General features: G+C 34.8%; 1 protein-coding gene across 3 annotated transcripts in view; it reads left to right on the top strand.

Annotated features, from left to right (window-relative positions):
- Positions 1-19,061, top strand: part of LOC136029524 (tetratricopeptide repeat protein 27-like) — a 63,279-nt gene that overhangs the window by 25,959 nt on the left and 18,259 nt on the right. For all 3 annotated transcript variants that reach the window (XM_065707977.1, XM_065707979.1, XM_065707978.1), the window contains exons 3-7: positions 414-1,304; positions 5,115-5,288; positions 6,119-6,280; positions 9,457-9,609; positions 15,310-15,480. In XM_065707977.1, the coding sequence (XP_065564049.1) occupies positions 414-1,304; positions 5,115-5,288; positions 6,119-6,280; positions 9,457-9,609; positions 15,310-15,480 (1,551 nt within the window). The remainder of the gene's footprint in view (positions 1-413; positions 1,305-5,114; positions 5,289-6,118; positions 6,281-9,456; positions 9,610-15,309; positions 15,481-19,061) is intronic.

Below are 19,061 nucleotides of genomic sequence, written 5' to 3'. Positions count from 1 at the left end.
GGTAGACCAAACTTTAGTTTTCCATGAGTCTGCAGGATTCTGGTTCATTCTGCCAATACCAATGACGCTTTATATGGATTCTAGTCAAATTTTAAGTCATTCTGTCCTGTAGTCATTCTGTCTTGCAGTAGACAAGATCGTTCGGGAATGTTTGAGCTTCTAGTTTATATGGTATTTTATTTCAAGTTTTGATGCTAGGGGTAATGCTTTTCTCTCCAGATAATTCGACTTTAGATACTAAATTCTGAAAATCTATCCTTTCGCAAATTAAATTTTCCATATGACCCTGTAGCTTCAAGCTTCAGCTGCTTAAAATTCTTTTTTTATCTTTAAGATTTGATTTTTGGAAACCCCTTTGTGTTTAAATAGTTAGATTAACCATGATGGATTTTAGATCTTGTTTCATGTTATAGGAGAAGGCAGTCCTGACTCTTCAATATGTTCGTGTTCATCAGCAGATGCTAGACGAGAAGTCTGTTATTCTTCATAATCTAGCAGTCACGAATATAGACTTCTTGATGAAGAATATTGAAAGCTTGGAACAAAATGAGAAAGTAGAGGTCTTACTACTAATTGGTTACATACATAAAATATACTTTGAATACGTTAAAGAAAAGGCATGCTTTGAAAGAGCTGAAGCTGAGTGTGGATTGTTGTCGAGTTTTACTGGTCAACTTGGCAAAAGAACGTACTTTCAGCAGTCAGACATTACTCAGATGACAATGTGCATATCTAAATTGAAACATCACAAAAGCACCCCTAAATCAGAATATGTCAGCGATTGTAGGCTACCTGTTAATGTGATGCTGAACGACGATACGCGTATGGAAAAGAAGAAACTGCTGGACGAGAAACATGGTGAATTACCCAGACTAAATCCTTTAGATCAAGCTGTCTTGCTTGGACTTTATGCCAAACTAGAGCATCTCCATTTCAAGGATGATATTTTGCACGAAGAACTCCTAACTGTTCTGGATGTTGTCTTGGACCAACCTCAAAATTTTTGTGTTCAGTTGTGTGCTCTTATGCTAAGATCTAATGTGGAACGCCATAAGACTAGAACTGTTGAAAGATCAATGATGCAGCTTGAAGAGCTTGTGAAATGCGTATCTGCCTCAGACAAAGTCGATAAGACTCCTCTCTTTTTTTGTACTCCAGTACCACCAAGGTGGGAATTGGAAAGACAGCTAGCCAATCTCTTAGCTGAATTAGGGTGCCTCAGTAGTGCCCTTGAGATATATCAAAGGCTTGAAATGTGGGAAGATGTTGTGAACTGTTATAAAGGTCTTGAATTAAGACACAAGGTACGTATTATGGTATTTGTCATTTTAATTGCTAATATAGTTTTATCCACGTGTTAGAGTTTTTTGGACCGGCTTACATTCTGTGAAAAAGAAATTCCTGTGGTTTGTTGAACCGAACCCAAGTACAATAAAATATTTTCTCAACTTCATCCCTTCTTCCAAACAATATTTTGGCAACGAACATATTTTTTTAAGATAAACTGAAAAATTTCTGTTTGAATTTTTTGAAATATTTCCTGCGAGAGATGGAAAAAAGATAACCCAAATCTAAGTTTTTCTAATTTTTTTTCCTAGAAGAAAATCGCAATAATAAAAAAACGGGGACAGATTCCAACCATTTGTTTGAGAATAGCTACTTTCAGACGGATTCTTTTTTTTTTATGGAGCATTACTATGGTTCATGAACAAATGCAGGATTTATCTTTTTTCTTTTTTTAGGGGGGGAGGAGGGGCTCAAAACTTCTAAAAAGTACCCACAAAAGTGAATAAATTATATAGAAAAAAATTGTTAAAACCGGTCCAAAAGCGTCAAAAATTTTTGGAGGAGGAGGGCATGGATCCAAATCCCATATCTCTGCCTGCGTTTCGACATGGACTGTTCAAAACATTCACACTCCTTTTATTTTCACCTTTTTTCTTTTACTTTAAATCTCAACAGGCTGCACTCACTAATCAATTCTCTGTTTTGTTGCTATTATTAACTTAGCTATTATTGATTTGTTTGTTGGAAAGCATTGAAATCCGATTTAGCGTAAAATATAGTGCTAAAGGTGAATTATTCCTAATGAATTATTGCGGACGGGTCTGCATAATAAATGAGATTGATTAATGTATTTGTAACAATTCAAAAGGGGTTAAGTCACAAGCCTTACAGGCGAGCAGAAAAAGTGGGAAATTTGTTTCGGGTTGTTTGACTCTCTTTAGTAACCATATGTTTGCATAAAGAAGGTTTGTTAGACATCCAATGGGAAATGGAAACAGTGGAAGAAACAGTTTTAATTTGGATAACTTTGAATTGCCTGCGACTAGTTTTGCAGGCAATAAGAATTTTAGAAAAACAGAAATTTTTAACCGTTTCTAAAATTGAATAACAACGAATTGAACAAATTAATCTGAGTAAGTGTTTATGTCATGACGATCTTAGTTTAAGTGTTCTGAGTTCAAGGGCTTATTGTTCCTGATGTTGGCCCAACGTAGAAACGTCTCTTCGCCGTGCAAGCGTTGCTGCTTCTTGGAGATCAGTACTGATCATGAAGAGATGCTGGGTGAGACGCTCTCTCCATCTGTACTGGTACTTTCCGCGGGGTAACTTTCAGCCATGAACAGGGGGAGGGTAAATTAAATCGTGTGATGGTAGGTATTTCTGCTCACATGTGAACTAGATTGGAGAATCATAGTCGAGTTTGTATTGTGAGCAGATGAAATTTTTATCGTTTTTATTTTTCAACCCATCTCTTTGTCAGTATCCATACACTCAGTTGACCATCCATCTTGTCCTTATACTATGAATCAAACTAGATAAAGGTCCACTCACAATTAGATTATAGTAATGCTGAGGCTCAGCCAACGCTGAAACTGTTCATAAGAAGATTTAGCCAAATTTTGGACCTTACCCAGAATTTATTTGAATCTTTTTGGAATCTAACAAAGCCAGCCAGTAAGAAAACGTCATTATTTATTCTTACCTGTATCAGAAAATCATTTTAAGAATTTAATTTTCTATCCCTATGATTTTGGCAATGAAATTATGCAAAGCGTCTCCATAACAATCCCAACAACGAGAAGAAGAAATTTCTATCTGAACTAGTTAAAGCTAGCTAATCAGATACATTTTATTTTAAATGGTTCCGGTGTTAGCTAAATGTTAGCATTACCTAAATCTCAATGTTAAGTTTAATTGGGAATAGATATTAAATAGAAGTACACAGGCATGGAAAAAGTTCCAGAGCTGCCAGTAGTAGAATTTGGAACAATTCCAAAAGCTGCCAAATCTGCCAACAAATTTCACTAGGCCATGAAAACTGTCAAGTAGAATTGCTACTATGCAACTCCCCTTTTTCCTTGGCGTGAAATATCCAGGGCCATCTATCCTGGTGGAGGATATTTTGTACTGAGCTTCTCCATTATTACGTATATGTTATTATCTATTTATTTAGGCATTCCAAACATTCTGAGTACCTTCTGTGAATGAATCTGCCTGTAGTAATTCAAATTGTGCATGTTTTGGGACTTTTACCAACTGCTCCAGTCGATATTGAGCTAAATTCAGAAAACTAGGATACCTTTATATTTATACAAGGGATTGCTGATTAGTCTTGCTTGCTTCTTCTTAAAGGCCAGATTCAGTCTACATTCTTCTGAGGATCCCTCAGTTCGATCAAGTATGTTATAATATCAACACAGTTTTTTTTCTAACTGTTCTTACAGTCAAAAAAAGGATGAATAATATATTTTTACAAAAGTTTCCAATTATCTCAGGAATGGAATGATATATTTCTGAACGGACCAATTTTTCCATTGTTCTCAGTTGGGAAAAACAGACCGTAGGGTATGAATCCTAGCTTAACGAGTAATATCGCAAAAAGCTTTTTCAATTACCGCGGCCAAATATTTAGATGTAGTTAGCTCGAATGGTAAAAATATCAGCAAGGCACATAGTGTAAAAGAAAATACTATCAGATTATTTCCACAGCCTTTCCTATTATTTCGTAACTATTGCACAAGAAAGAACTTGAACCCTTACCTCGACCAATATTGTGCTGATGGTTGGGGAAGAGAAAAGTATTTTTGATTGAAAAATATTCTTGGCCATTTGTAATATGTAAAAACTATGGAACTTCTTGTCCCATAGTTATAAAAACTGTTGGTAAGTAACATATAAACAAAATTAACGTAATTTTGAATTTTACCATTGTTTACATTGATTAGGTGAGAGTATAGGCTATAGTATTTTACAAGGATCAAATGCATTTTGTAAGTTCGGTTGTATTGTTCCCTGACTCTGCCTAACTCGTGATATAATTTCCTACTTGGGATTTGCTTTCTAAAACTGAGCAGTTGAACGTTCGTTTGGGGTTTGCCGCTTTTTGAGATTTTGGTAAGTTTCCCGTTGTTTTGCAATGATAGTTCTGCAAAAATATTCTGTTCCTGATGCTTCATGTATCGTGAATCGTGTAGAATGTGATGTTTTTAATATGAAACTACATCGTTTTTTTTCTTTTTCTGACATTTAGTGTTATTCGCGCTGTCCAAGCTAATTTTGTATAGTCTATATATTTGTATAATCAGGTTAATTTTGTAAGTGGACAAAACTATTTTATCTGAATACGATTTACCCACTGGAAGTACAGTCGATTGATGCTCTGATTGGGAATGCAGAACCTGTTGAGTTTAATGGCGGAATGCGGAAATGGCAAAAAGTTGGCAATGCGGAACCAGTGAACTTAATATGTTCTGATTATGGACGTCTATGCTGTTTTGATAATCTCAGATATGTTGTTATCAAACTGAAAACCATTAAATGAATATTTTGCCTCGTTTTTGAAACATTTTTGCTTTTCTTTCGAAAGTAAAAAAAAACTCTGAAAGAGTGATATTTTCTTTTTTTTAACCAATGGACATATGTCCTGGGTGTTACATTTGAGAGGTTATATCCTTAAAGTTCCTTTTTTTTCTACCTTATCTATTTTAATATTGGACTCTTCAATTCAGTTTAAAATTATGTATATCTGTATTAATACAGATGTATTTGTACGTCTATATTAAGAGTTGACTTTGTAATCTTTATCTAACAAGTCGTATCTTTTTCAGGGTGAAGAAGTAGTTCGACAGCAAATTGCCAAAGGCGAAACTCCACACCTATGGTGTCTTTTAGGAGAGTGCACAGACGATGTGTCCTGTTTTGAAAAGGCCTGGGAATTATCGGGTCAAAGGAGTTCTCGAGCCCAAAGGAACTGGGGAATGCTTTTATATTCCCAAAAAAAGGTACGCTTTATTTATTGCGAAGATTTAATAGAATTAATCGTTTCTGCACGTGCACATAGGGATAATAGGGACACGATAAGACCCAGTTAGGAAAATGTTTAAAAATCTGAATATTTAGGCCTTAAACTTGAGGCATTTTTATACCCAACTCCTAGGAAACACACCTGATTGTCGCTAATCATTTTTCTTTAAGATTTTTAGAAATTTTTCTGTGCGTTCAAAAACTTTAATGTAATAAAAAAAAAGAACATATACCCTTTTTTATTTTTGTTTAGTTTAAGTTTAATCAAGTAATTGAAATAAATAAAAATAAAAGTGTGAAGTAATTTTAAAAGGTTGTTATTTGTCCGGTCAGGGTGGGGGATCTGGATCCATCCTGCCCGACGAAATCACGATGTTTCTTTGAGTTCCTCTTTTTTCCTGTATAACTTGCGTATCCTTTTGCATCTCATCGTAGTCATATCCCCCCTACCCCGCTCCCCAAAGACAGAATATTGCGATACGGACTTCATTAGAGTAGTCTTTTATTTGAAGAATTGAAAAATCATGTTTTTAGAAAGCTTACTTTTGGCGTAGTTGAGAAAATAATTTCTAGGAGAAGGAATAAATCCTCCTGTGTGCAGGTTTAAGCATATTTTTTTCACATAAAAATTATGTGTTTTTTCAGGTATAGTGGTTGCTTTTTGTTTAATTCACAAATTTAAAAAAATCGTCAGTTGTACCTGCCCATTGTGCAAATCCTAATTCTTTTGTGACATAAAACCACATGTCATTTAGCTATTAATCGCTGCAGCATCAATGTTCAATCTTAGTTTTTTTTTTTTTTTCAGTTTGAAGAAGCCGTAGTTCATTTCAAGTTATCCCTGGAAGTTAATAGTTTGCAAGCGCCAGTGTGGCTAAGACTTGCATATATCACTCTGGAACTTGAGTCTTGGGAAGAATCAGCTGCCGCCTATCGTCATTACTGTCTCATTGACTCGGACAACTTTGAGGTGAAATCTTTTATTTATACTAATGGTTGAGCATTAACATGCTCTTAAGAAAACATTATTGATAAAGGCCAGCTAGAAAAGCCTGTAGGTAGACCTATTGTATCAAATAATATAGTTTTTGCAAATAGCTGCACTATTCTGGCGGGTAAGGGGTAGAGAAGACGGAATTTTCGAGATGGAGTCCTGAAAAAAAAAAAAACATTCCGTGTGAACAAATATGAATTGATGTCCCATCTCTTTGAAAGTTGCAGTCTAATAAAGGTAATATCTCTATAAAAGTGGCTTCTTTGTTAGAGATATTGTCAAAAAACATCAAGGTCACAAAAGAAATACTTAAAATTGGGCAACCTTGTATTTTTGCAGCGTTAAAATAGGCTTGATTTTAAAATTTATGTATTGATTGAAAATGCTAAAACCCAAATAAATATTCAAAGGGTTGAAGGCTAGCCACGATTTGCACAAAACATTCATTCAACTGAAGGTCCCGAGGAATTATTGCTGTCTGGCTCGAAGCCTGTTTAAGCGCTTTGAGTTGACATGAGAAGAAGTTATTAGTCCCTGATCAGCATTGGCTATAATGCTGATCTTAAGGTTTCTTGAGGCTATAATAATGTCAATAATTTAAATAATATTAAAATTGCGGCATTAAAAGCTGCATATTTTATGACCAAATAGTGCAAAGTATCAGTCCTAGTGATATATGCCCCTGTAAAACTGACCGACAGAGACAGTAGGGACTCGGATAAATTTTAACACGATTACAGGAACAAATATACGTGATCTCCAGTAGAAATGTAATATTTCTATTTGGGGGATTTTAATCCCCAGTTAGTCACAAATAGGGATATATATTATCCTAGCTTGGGTAAATTTTGTGCAGCGAAGGAAAACAGCAAGAGTCAAATTGCTACAGTTTTGTAGACACGATAATCTAGTTATAACTAATACGACTTTAATCGTAAAATGTCTCATTAGTTAACATGGTACTCACGTGATGGTAAGACGACCATCCTAATTGATTCTGTTATTGTAAATTGAAGACTAGATGGTGTCATTTGTGACCATAGGGCATGCAAGAGTACTGTTAATGACGTTAAAGTCAAGGTCAGCCTCTAGTAGTCTTTGGAGTTAATTTGGAGCTGAAATTTAAGAGGTTTTACCATTTCCTGGGTAGGTACGACGTTGATAGGCTCCAGAATGAGAATTTGACAGAAAATTTTCATGGACAGTTGAATATGAAACAGGATTGTTCGGAATTTGACAGTATGAAAGATGGAGGAAATAATTCAACGAAATTTATTTGCGAAGTAGCAAAAGATGTCTTGCGGAGGAAAGGAAAGGCATTCACATCTGATTAACTATAGCTGTTGTTTTTAAAACAAGTCCAATACGATAATACAAAACACAAGGCAGAATAACTGCTACATACCACTGAAAGGTTCGAGTTGTCTTCTTAGAAGACAGCTTCCAAGTCTTTATTATTTATTTTGAATGTGCTATTTTTTAAGCTAGTGTTTTTCTTATTTTCCCCGCGTTCTTTTTTCCTGTTAACATACAAATTTAAACATGTTAATGGTTTTTGGTGACAGACGTAGAGGAGAGGGAGATAAGTAAGCAGCCTACGCTTAAAAGGTGCATTATTTTATTTGCACATCTTTTAAATAAAACAAAAAGGAGTGAAAATGCTTTAAGCTTGGTAGAAGAGAGAAGGGACTCTGCAACAAGTTCCTAAGTGATAGATCTACGAAAATAAGAGGAAAATCAAGGAAGTATAGAAGATATTAAAATGTGAATTAAGGATAGGTGAAATGGATGCTACCTATGAAGTTCCCATGGATCTTGTAGATAACAACGTATTGGCATGTTAAGGAAAATGGGACGAAGTAGTCGATTTGGGCTTGTCTCATTTAGAGATAGGAACAGAACCTCAATCAGCGATAAAGGAAGCATTGAAGAAAGATAAAGATTTAAATTTATAGGACACTATTTAGAAAAGAATTTAATTGAATTTTGGGACTTGGAAGTGAAGGAGGATTTGTCTTGTGAGGAGGAGTTGGAAACAGTGTTAAAAGGATTTAAAAATATTATGGCTGGAGGTGCTGATAGCGTCGTAAATGAGTTCTTAAAATATCTTGATTGCAAGTGAGAGATAAATTACTAAAACTTATGAATATAATTTAAAGAAAAAGGAAGTACCTAGTGATTCTAGGAGAACTTTTATTAAACCGTTTATAAGAAAGCTGACAAGAGTGAGTGTGATAATTGCATAGGCCTTAGCCAGATTTCTTTAGGAAGCAACCAGCTTAACATGCCAATTCTTCTTAGACTAAATGGTGCACAAAAATGAAGAAAAAAAAGAACAAGTGATGTCGTGCAAGTGATGATATTTAAATTTCGTAGTTGACACTAAATACATTACTTACTTACTTACTTACTTACATCTAACAACAGTTTTAATGCTTAGGGACGACCCATTGATTACTGTCAGTGGAAAGGAATTTAAATTCGTAGAAATAAACATTTTCATATATATGTTTTCATAAATATACATGTGTATCTCGTACAAAATGATCTGTAGAATGTTTCATTTGAATTTGTGAGACTAAGGAAGGAGAAGTGCAGATTTGCTGAAACTTGAGAAATGGTAGTAGTAGTGGTAGTAGTAGTAGGAGCAGTAGTAGTAGTAGTAGTAGTAGTAGTAGTAGTAGTAGTAGTAGTAGTAGTAGTAGTAGTAGTAGTAGTAGTAGTAGTAGTAGGAGTAGTAGTAGTATTAGTAGTATTAGTTCTAGTAGGAGTAGTACTAGTAGTAATAGGAGTAGTAATAGTAGTCGTAGTTGGAGTAATAGTAGTAGTAGTAGAAGTAGCAGTAGCCTTTGTTAGCCTTTATGTTAGCCTTAAATTGGATTCGTGGGACTAAGGAAGGAGAAGGGCAGATTTGCTGAAACTTGAGAAATGGATTAGTATGTTCTAGCCTTAGGGGCTAAAACTTTTATTAGTCATTATATTAGTATTATTTTATTAGTCATAGATTATTAGTCATTAATTGACGTCATTAGGCTTATTTGTTAAACCAATTATGTTGATAAACCCTTCAACTTTCAAATTTATATCCAAAAAGCTGTTTCACTGATACTGTCATTTTCTCCCATTAGCGTTTTAAATTTGATACGTTTTAGGCATGGAACAATCTGGCCAAATGTTACGTAAAGCTTGGCCAGAAGGCTCGAGCCTGTAAAGCCTTCCAGGAGGCCACTCGACTAAATTATGAAAATTGGAAAGTTTGGGACAATTATATGGCTGTCACTACCGACCTTGGAGCTTTTGATGAGGTAAGAAAGAAGAAAAGAAGAAGAGAAACCGGGTCTCTCTATGTTTATGTTAACCTTTGTGAATTGCTCGTTAAGAAGAAGAGAAAATGGGTTCTCTTTGTTTATGTTAGCCTTTGTGAATTGCTTGTTAAGAAGAAGAGAAATTGGGGTTCTCTGTGTTTATGTTACCCTTTGTGAATTGTTTGTTAAGAAGAAGAGAAAACAGGGTTCTCTATGTTTATGTTAACCTTTGTGAATTGCTCGTTAAGAAGAAGAGAAAATGGGTTCTCTTTGTTTATGTTAGCCTTTGTGAATTGCTTGTTAAGAAGAAGAGAAAATGAGGTTCTCTGTGTTCATGTTAGCCTTTGTTAATTGCTCGTTAAGAAGAAGAGAAAATAGGTTCTCTGTGTTTTTGTTAGCCTTTGTGAATTGGTTGTTAAGAAGAAGAGAAAATGGGGTTCTCTATGTTTATATTAACCTTTGTGAATTGCTCGTTAAGAAGAAGAGAAAATGGGTTCTCTGTGTTTATGTTAGCCTTTGTGAATTGCTTGTTAAGAAGAAGAGAAAATGGGGTTCTCTGTGTTTATGGTAGCCTTTGTGAATTGCTCGTTAAGAAGAAGAGAAAATGGGTTCTCTGTGTTTATGTTAGCCTTTGTGAATCGCTCGTTAAGAAGAAGAGAAAATGGGTTCTCTTTGTTTATGTTAGCCTTTGCGAATTGCTCGTTAAGAAGAAGAGAAAATGGGGTTCTCTGTGTTTATGTTAGCCTTTGTGAATTGCTCGTTAAGAAGAAGAGAAAATGGGTTCTCTCTATTTATGTTAGCCTTTGTGAATCGCACGTTAAGAAGAAGAGAAAATGGGTTCTCTTTGTTTATGTTAGCCTTTGCGAATTGCTCGTTAAGAATAAGAGAAAATGGGGTTCTTTGTGTTTATGGTAGCCTTTGTGAATTGCTCGTTAAGAAGAAGAGAAAATGGGTTCTCTGTGTTTATGTTAGCCTTTGTGAAACGCTCGTTAAGAAGAAGAGAAAATGGGTTCTCTTTGTTTATGTTAGCCTTTGCGAATTGCTCGTTAAGAAGAAGAGAAAATAGAGTTCTCTGTGTTTATGTTAGCCTTTGTGAATTGCTCGTTAAGAAGAGGAGAAAATGGGTTCTCTGTGTTTATGTTAGCCTTTGTGAATCGCTCGTTAAGAAGAAGAGAAAATGGGTCCTCTTTGTTTATGTTAGCCTTTGCGAATCGCTCGTTAAGAAGAAGAGAAAATGGGTTCTCTGTGTTTATGTTAGCCTTTGTGAATTGCTTGTTTACGCAAGAGGAGCCTTTTGTTAGCCTTTGTGAATTGCTCGTTAAGAAGAGGAGAAAATGGGTTCTCTGTGTTTATGTTAGCCTTTGTGAATCGGTCGTTAAGAAGAAGAGAAAATGGGTTCTCTTTGTTTATGTTAGCCTTTGCGAATCGCTCGTTAAGAAGAAGAGAAAATGGGTTCTCTGTGTTTATGTTAGCCTTTGTGAATTGCTTGTTAAGAAGAAGAGAAAATGGGGTTCTCTGTGTTTATGGTAGCCTTTGTGAATTGCTCGTTAAGAAGAAGAGAAAATGGGTTCTCTGTGTTTATGTTAGCCTTTGTGAATCGCTCGTTAAGAAGAAGAGAAAATGGGTTCTCTTTGTTTATGTTAGCCTTTGCGAATTGCTCGTTCAGAAGAAGAGAAAATGGAGTTCTCTGTGTTTATGTTAGCCTTTGTGAATTGCTCGTTAAGAAGAAGAGAAAATGGGTTCTCTCTATTTATGTTAGCCTTTGTGAATCGCACGTTAAGAAGAAGAGAAAATGGGTTCTCTTTGTTTATGTTAGCCTTTGCGAATTGCTCGTTAAGAATAAGAGAAAATGGGGTTCTTTGTGTTTATGGTAGCCTTTGTGAATTGCTCGTTAAGAAGAAGAGAAAATGGGTTCTCTGTGTTTATGTTAGCCTTTGTGAAACGCTCGTTAAGAAGAAGAGAAAATGGGTTCTCTTTGTTTATGTTAGCCTTTGCGAATTGCTCGTTAAGAAGAAGAGAAAATGGAGTTCTCTGTGTTTATGTTAGCCTTTGTGAATCGCTCGTTAAGAAGAAGAGAAAATGGGTCCTCTTTGTTTATGTTAGCCTTTGCGAATCGCTCGTTAAGAAGAAGAGAAAATGGAGTTCTCTGTGTTTATGTTAGCCTTTGTGAAACGCTCGTTAAGAAGAAGAGAAAATGGGTTCTCTTTGTTTATGTTAGCCTTTGCGAATTGCTCGTTAAGAAGAAGAGAAAATGGAGTTCTCTGTGTTTATGTTAGCCTTTGTGGATTGCTCGTTAAGAAGAGGAGAAAATGGGTTCTCTGTGTTTATGTTAGCCTTTGTGAATCGCTCGTTAAGAAGAAGAGAAAATGGGTTCTCTTTGTTTATGTTAGCCTTTGCGAATTGCTCGTTAAGAAGAAGAGAAAATGGAGTTCTCTGTGTTTATGTTAGCCTTTGTGAAACGCTCGTTAAGAAGAAGAGAAAATGGGTTCTTTTTGTTTATGTTAGCCTTTGCGAATTGCTCGTTAAGAAGAAGAGAAAATGGAGTTCTCTGTGTTTATGTTAGCCTTTGTGAATTGCTCGTTAAGAAGAGGAGAAAATGGGTTCTCTGTGTTTATGTTAGCCTTTGTGAATCGCTCGTTAAGAAGAAGAGAAAATGGGTTCTCTTTGTTTATGTTAGCCTTTGCAAATTGCTCGTTAAGAAGAAGAGAAAATGGAGTTCTCTGTGTTTATGTTAGCCTTTGTGAATTGCTCGTTAAGAAGAGGAGAAAATGGGTTCTCTGTGTTTATGTTAGCCTTTGTGAATCGCTCGTTAAGAAGAAGAGAAAATGGGTTCTCTTTGTTTATGTTAGCCTTTGCGAATTGCTCGTTAAGAAGAAGAGAAAATGGAGTTCTCTGTGTTTATGTTAGCCTTTGTGAATTGCTCGTTAAGAAGAGGAGAAAATGGGTTCTCTGTGTTTATGTTAGCCTTTGTGAATCGCTCGTTAAGAAGAAGAGAAAATGGGTTCTCTGTGTTTATGTTAGCCTTTGTGAATTGCTTGTTTACGCAAGAGGAGCCTTTTGTTAGCCTTTGTGAATTGCTCGTTAAGAAGAGGAGAAAATGGGTTCTCTGTGTTTATGTTAGCCTTTGTGAATCGGTCGTTAAGAAGAAGAGAAAATGGGTTCTCTTTGTTTATGTTAGCCTTTGCGAATCGCTCGTTAAGAAGAAGAGAAAATGGAGTTCTCTGTGTTTATGTTAGCCTTTGTGAATTGCTCGTTAAGAAGAAGACAAAATGGGTTCTCTGTGTTTATGTTAGCCTTTGTGAATTGCTTGTTAAGAAGAAGAGAAAATGGGGCTTTCTATGCTTATGTTAGCCTTTGTGAATCGCTCTTTAAGAAGAAGAGAAAATGGGTTCTCTGTGTTTATGTTAGCCTTTGTGAATTGCTTGTTAAGAAGAAGAGAAAATGGGGTTTTCTATGCTTATGTTAGCCTTTGCGAATCGCTCGTTAAGAAGAAGAGAAAATGGGTTCTCTGTGTTTATGTTAGCCTTTGTGAATTCCTTGTTTACGCAAGAGGAGCCTTTTGTTAGCCTTTGTGAATTGCTCGTTAAGAAGAGGAGAAATGGGTTCTCTGTGTTTATGTTAGCCTTTGCGAATTGCTCGTTAAGAAGAAGAGAAAATGGGGTTCTCTGTGTTTATGGTAGCCTTTGTGAATTGTTCGTTAAGAAGAAGAGAAAATGGGTTCTCTGTGTTTATGTTAGCCTTTGTGAATCGCTCGTTAAGAAGTAGAGAAAATGGGTCCTCTTTGTTTATGTTAGCCTTTGCGAATTGCTCGTTAAGAAGAAGAGAAAATGGAGTTCTCTGTGTTTATGTTAGCCTTTGTGAATTGCTTGTTAAGAAGAAGAGAAAACGGGTGTCTCTATGTTTATGTTAACCTTTGTGAATTGCTCGTTAAGAAGAAGAGAAAATGGGGTTTTCTATGCTTATGTTAGCCTTTGTGAATTGCTTGTTAAGAAGAAGAGAAAATGGGTTCTCTTTGTTTATGTTAGCCTTTGCGAATCGCTCGTTAAGAAGAAGAGAAAATGGAGTTCTCTGTGTTTATGTTAGCCTTTGTGAATTGCTTGTTAAGAAGAAGAGAAAACGGGTTTCTCTATGTTTATGTTAGCCTTTGTGAATTGCTTGTTAAGAAGAAGAGAAAACGGGTGTCTCTATGTTTATGTTAACCTTTGTGAATTGCTTGTTAAGACCTTGTTCAGACCTTTGTTTTGATTCCATGAATTCAAATAGAAATACCCTGAATAAGACTGCAACATTTTTCAATAAACATGTTACATGTGGTATCCTGCCATTAGGTACTTCCTGTGACCTGCTTTTGATTACAGTATTAACATTACAAATACGCTTACACTAAAAAACGTTCAAGTGGTAATAAATTTCTCAAGTGTATTTTTCCACAAACCGGTAACGATTTTGACCATTTTGCTAATATACTTCTTCATCAACATAATCATTGCTTAGCACTTTTTAAGCTACAAGGTCCTAAATCGGCATATAGCTCAGGAGGGAAAAGGCATTATTTAATGAGCTCATTTGTAAAGATTTCAAAATATATATTTGACATTATGCTATCCCACTGTCTGAAAATTTAAGATATTTGTGTACGTTCTGGTGATTGTTATTCTCCCAAAAATTCAGCATTATAGTAGTCTACAAGACTTTGTTATACAAGATAATAGATAATTATCTATGGTCTGAAATGTAATTCTTGCATTGGTGAGTAGGGTAACTTATCGTTTCCCTTCTTAAGTATCATTTTGTTTCCACCATCTCTAGCAATTAACTGTGGCCAATTTCATTAGGCTGCCATTTATTGGCATAATTTTTTAAATTTCCTTTTAAAATTTCTATTAATTCAGTAGTTTCTATCTCTAAATTTAAGCTCATGTAAATCTCAGTTGTAGGCAATAGACGTCATGGAAGTCGTTTGTATCAAAGTTGGAAATTTAGAGGCATGGGAAAAGGTAAGAGTTGTAAAAAAAGTATGAATTTCTCCTTATTAACATTTTGTATTTTTACCTCTTTTACTACATATGACTTGCGATTTCTAAAGGTCAGAAGTGGTGAAGAAGAGATTGTATAATGATGATAACTAAGGTCAGCTGGGAATCTTACCTCATCCATGCTATTGGGTTGCTCTATAATCTATATAATCAATGATATTTTTCACCATTTATGGCTCAGCTTTTTTTATAATCTTCAAGGGAGGTAATTCCTTCCCAGACTTCTTCTGCCCTTCAAGCCTATTGCTTCAAGACCTCTGGTCTCTGAACACCTTGAAAATCAGACTTGAAACTTTTGAATTGCTGGATATTACTGCGGTATTCTGCTACACCTTATCAGCTTGTTTCTAAAAGAATTTTTCGGGGGGGGGGGGAGGTAAAAGAAAGACTTAAAAAAACGGAAGACAGTTGCTTATATTCATTTTTATTACGTTTTTACGAGTCGGAAAAACATCGGGGGGGGTTCAAACCCCCTATTCCCCTCTGGATACGGCCTTGTGTAGCCTATATACGGCCTGTATATATATATATATATATATATATATATATATATATATATATATATATATATATATATATATATATATATATATATTTCTGGATTTTAAACATCAAGTCACTTTATCGTTGTTTTTGCTTTTATTATATATATTTATGTATATAGGTCATATTTGCGTACAATCGAGTTCTTGATCTTCGAGGAAAGCACGTTGATATCGAAATACTTAAAGTATTAGTTCAGGCTATTGACGAGAATTTAGAGGACAATAGTGGGAATCCGTCGATAAAATACAAAAGTCAAGCCCTCAAACTTTTTGGTCATCTTACAGCTCAGGTAACCAGTATTTTAGTCAATTTATTCTAAATATTTTAGTTTATTTTACCAATATTTTAATTATTAATATTAGTTTATTTTTCGTCATTAAAGTGCATATAAGTTTTCTGATCCATAGGAGTCTTAAAGTATGTGTCGCGAGGTCCTATAGACCCAAGACCCGTTTGAGATCTTTTAAAATTTATAATTTCATAATTTTTTTTTTCTATTTTACTCGTATATTTTTGTCAGGTTTTACTTTTTTTTAAGGATTTAGCCACGCAAAGTCGGCAATTTTACAGCTTAAGCTCCTTAACAGCATTAAATATCGCGGTAAATCAGAAAAAGCTGGACTTGTTTTATAACCTTCACATTTCAACTTTAGGATTTAAAACGGTTAAACGGTTAGAATTTAAATTGACCGCATTGCTATTTATTCCTCTGGACAGTAATTACTCCAGTATGACAACCTAGCAAACTTTGCTTCTGGAAAATCTTTAAAACTGTTTTTGGATTATAAAACAGCTGTTGCGTAAACGAAAAAAAAAATCATAAATATAATAAAATATAGTTCAATAAATAATAAAGTATAATATAGGTAAAATATAATAAAAATAAAATATACTTTGTTTCATTAGTGTTGTTGAGACTACCATTTCTGTTCTGAAATCTAAAATGTAACATTAATTCAGATATTGTACAAACACTAAAATCATTGTTATCTGGTTTGTGTCTAATTTTTCTCTAAAAGATACCCGAATGGTCTCTTGAAAGTTTCTCCATTCAAATGTCGATTAACATTATAAATAAGGGATTCTCATAACCTGTGCCTCTTCAGAGGGGCTTTGGGTATCTATTTAGCATTATTGACTGTTTATACAGTTTAATTGTTAGAAACTGCCACAAGGAACCTCAGAAATTCTGTACGTGGCAAATAAACCCAAAGTAATTCCGAGAATTTGCGAATAACAGATTTATTGTTGGATCATCTCCCTTAGTAGTATACATTTTCATAGTAGAATAAATTAATAGTAGCTTAATAATAATAGTAATAAAGTAAATATAGTAAATAGTAATTCAATAGTAAGAATAGTAATAGTAATTTTAAAGCTTCACAGCCATTTCAAAAATGTCGAATGTGGCATATAAATCATTATATGAGTTAACAAAAATATACACTTAGATTTAAAACTTAAAATTTGAATCTGCTAATGACGATCAGTATTATTTATTTTACTTTTATTTCAAAGTTCGAGTTATGAAAACTTTTGTTTATGAAAATGTATTGGCCTCAGGTGGCTTGGTGCTGAGGTGAGTTGTCAGTAATAGTAATATATTCCGTTTCAAATCCTAATAAATTATTCTGACGATAGGGCCAGGGGATCGTCATGCACCTTAGGTTCTTTTATATTTTTGTCTAACTTCCCGTTTGAACTGCTATCTGCTAGTCTATCTTCTCAAACGGAGCTTTCCATTCATGGAAGCTTAGTTTTTTATACCATATAGTTTTTTATTAGACAGAAACTGCACTTTAGCTTTAATGTTGTAGACTCTTGCTTCAGAAGAAGTGGAAAGCGTCCCTTTTAGCTCAGGCAAGAATCATGCACTGCTTTCTAAAATGTAAGGTCAAATCCATCAGTCCAGCCCAATTTCCACACTTTCTGCAAAAACCTCGGAGGTTATAGGCTTTTAATCTGTTTTGTAATAAACCAAAATCAGGTGTAGAAGAAAAAAGAAAAGAAAAGCAGGACAAAACCAAAGTGTTACTCCCGCAACATGACGGTATAAACTGAATGATCGTGCAAATGCAATACCTTAGACTCTAAACGAGGAATCTCCCACCCATCCCCAGTTTTTTCTGATTAATATTTACCTAGTGAAACTTAATGATTAAAAAACTAAATAAGTACTACGAGAAGGATATAACTGACCATAATGGGTTTCTGGAAGCAGTATAGGAAGTTACCAAGGAACTTATTTCAAGGGGAAACAACTGTAAAATTAAATATGTATGCCATTAATATAAAAATGAAAGAATTCGTGAATATCCACTTGATTTCCCACCGATAAGCTTTCAGTAAAAAATAGCCATGTTGCATCTTGTCTGAACCGAAGTCATGCAACTATTTTCAAATGGTATTATTAAGAAGCACACAGAATTGTGCCAGTATCTTGGATCTGTCTAGCTGGAGGACTAAAATAGACCCATAGCCCCTCCAAAACTCCGGGTCGATACCATTTATGGCTTTTTAGCAGATACGTAGACATAATAATAAAAAAAAAATAAAAAAAAACTTTCTCGTATGCTGACCGATGTTCTGCGTTGCGCAGGTATCGATCTCCTGATTCTCTACCTTCGGGTGGGAATGCTATGTGTGTTTGGGGAGTAAATCATCCGATGCTTCCCGTGTTTTTCCCCAGATTTCTGTAGGTATACATTTAGAGCTACGTCGGCCCGGCTGAGCGTACAAAATAACATCATTGACCCCGTTCCAAACCAAGTAACCAGTGACACCAGGATTCTAACCCCCTGATAACGTATATATAACCCCTGATTATAAGACATATAGTACCTTATTAAAATCATAAATATGGATTGATTTTCAATCTTTATGGTTTAAAACACAATGATATACACACGAGATCGAAGATTCGTGCACATAAGCGGCTTGGTTCAGAGTATTATTCTGAGCTTAACCCAAAATAGCCTATATCTAATGTCTTGTCTACTCAAAAAACTTGGAACATAGATTTAGCGGTGTGTATCTCTTTTCATATAGATAGTCGACAAGGGAGAAAAAGTCCATTTTGGTTCGTCGAGTAATTCTTTGCTGGATTCTAAAAGAAATTTCGAAGATCCAAAATAAAATTTATATTCTGGTTAAAACATACAAGATTGCGAAATTAGGAAATTACATTAAAACACAGAGTAGGCACTCTCCTCCCATCTCCCCACTAGCAAATTAGTAGAAATGTTGCACCTTGTTTGAAGTGGAATAATGCAATAATTTTTTTTAATGAATTCTGAAACGATTAACAGGTGTTATATTTTGAGGTAAATTAACGTAACTTTTTCATGCTGCAATTGTAAAATAACTAAACAGATTGTCTTAGGTTTTATGTTTTAAGGCAAAGTAGTAAAGTTTTAGCTTGTACACATTTATAAACTAACAACATTTATTAAATGGCAGGAAATAGACAATAAAATAAGTCGTAGAAACACGGTGCATTTTGAGACCACATTTAAAAAATTAATTTTATTGATTTTCTTGTTTATGGACGAAAACATTTTTCTTAAGGGTAGTGTTTCTAAGTTTAAATGGATTGGTAATTCTGAAGTTTAATTGACGACGAAGAAACAATATCACATGTTTCTCCTACGGTAATTTTGTTGGCGAAGCCGGCCAAGGATACGTAAAGTAAATCTGGTTATATTAGCCGAAAAAAAAAATCACAAAAAGGGACTTGTACGTTCCAAAAGTCTACTGTGTCTGGAAAAATAAGTTCCAGATTTTTTTTTGATTAAAAAAATTTGCACTCTAAGCACTTTTATAAGAATACAAATTCTGTTACGTGCTCCAGATTGTGTAAATAATGGAATG

The sequence above is a fragment of the Artemia franciscana genome, chromosome 7 (assembly GCF_032884065.1).
Source record: "Artemia franciscana chromosome 7, ASM3288406v1, whole genome shotgun sequence".
Taxonomy (NCBI): domain Eukaryota; kingdom Metazoa; phylum Arthropoda; class Branchiopoda; order Anostraca; family Artemiidae; genus Artemia; species Artemia franciscana.
The sequence above is the reverse complement of the archived record's forward strand: the minus strand, read 5'-3'. Positions and strand labels throughout refer to the sequence as shown.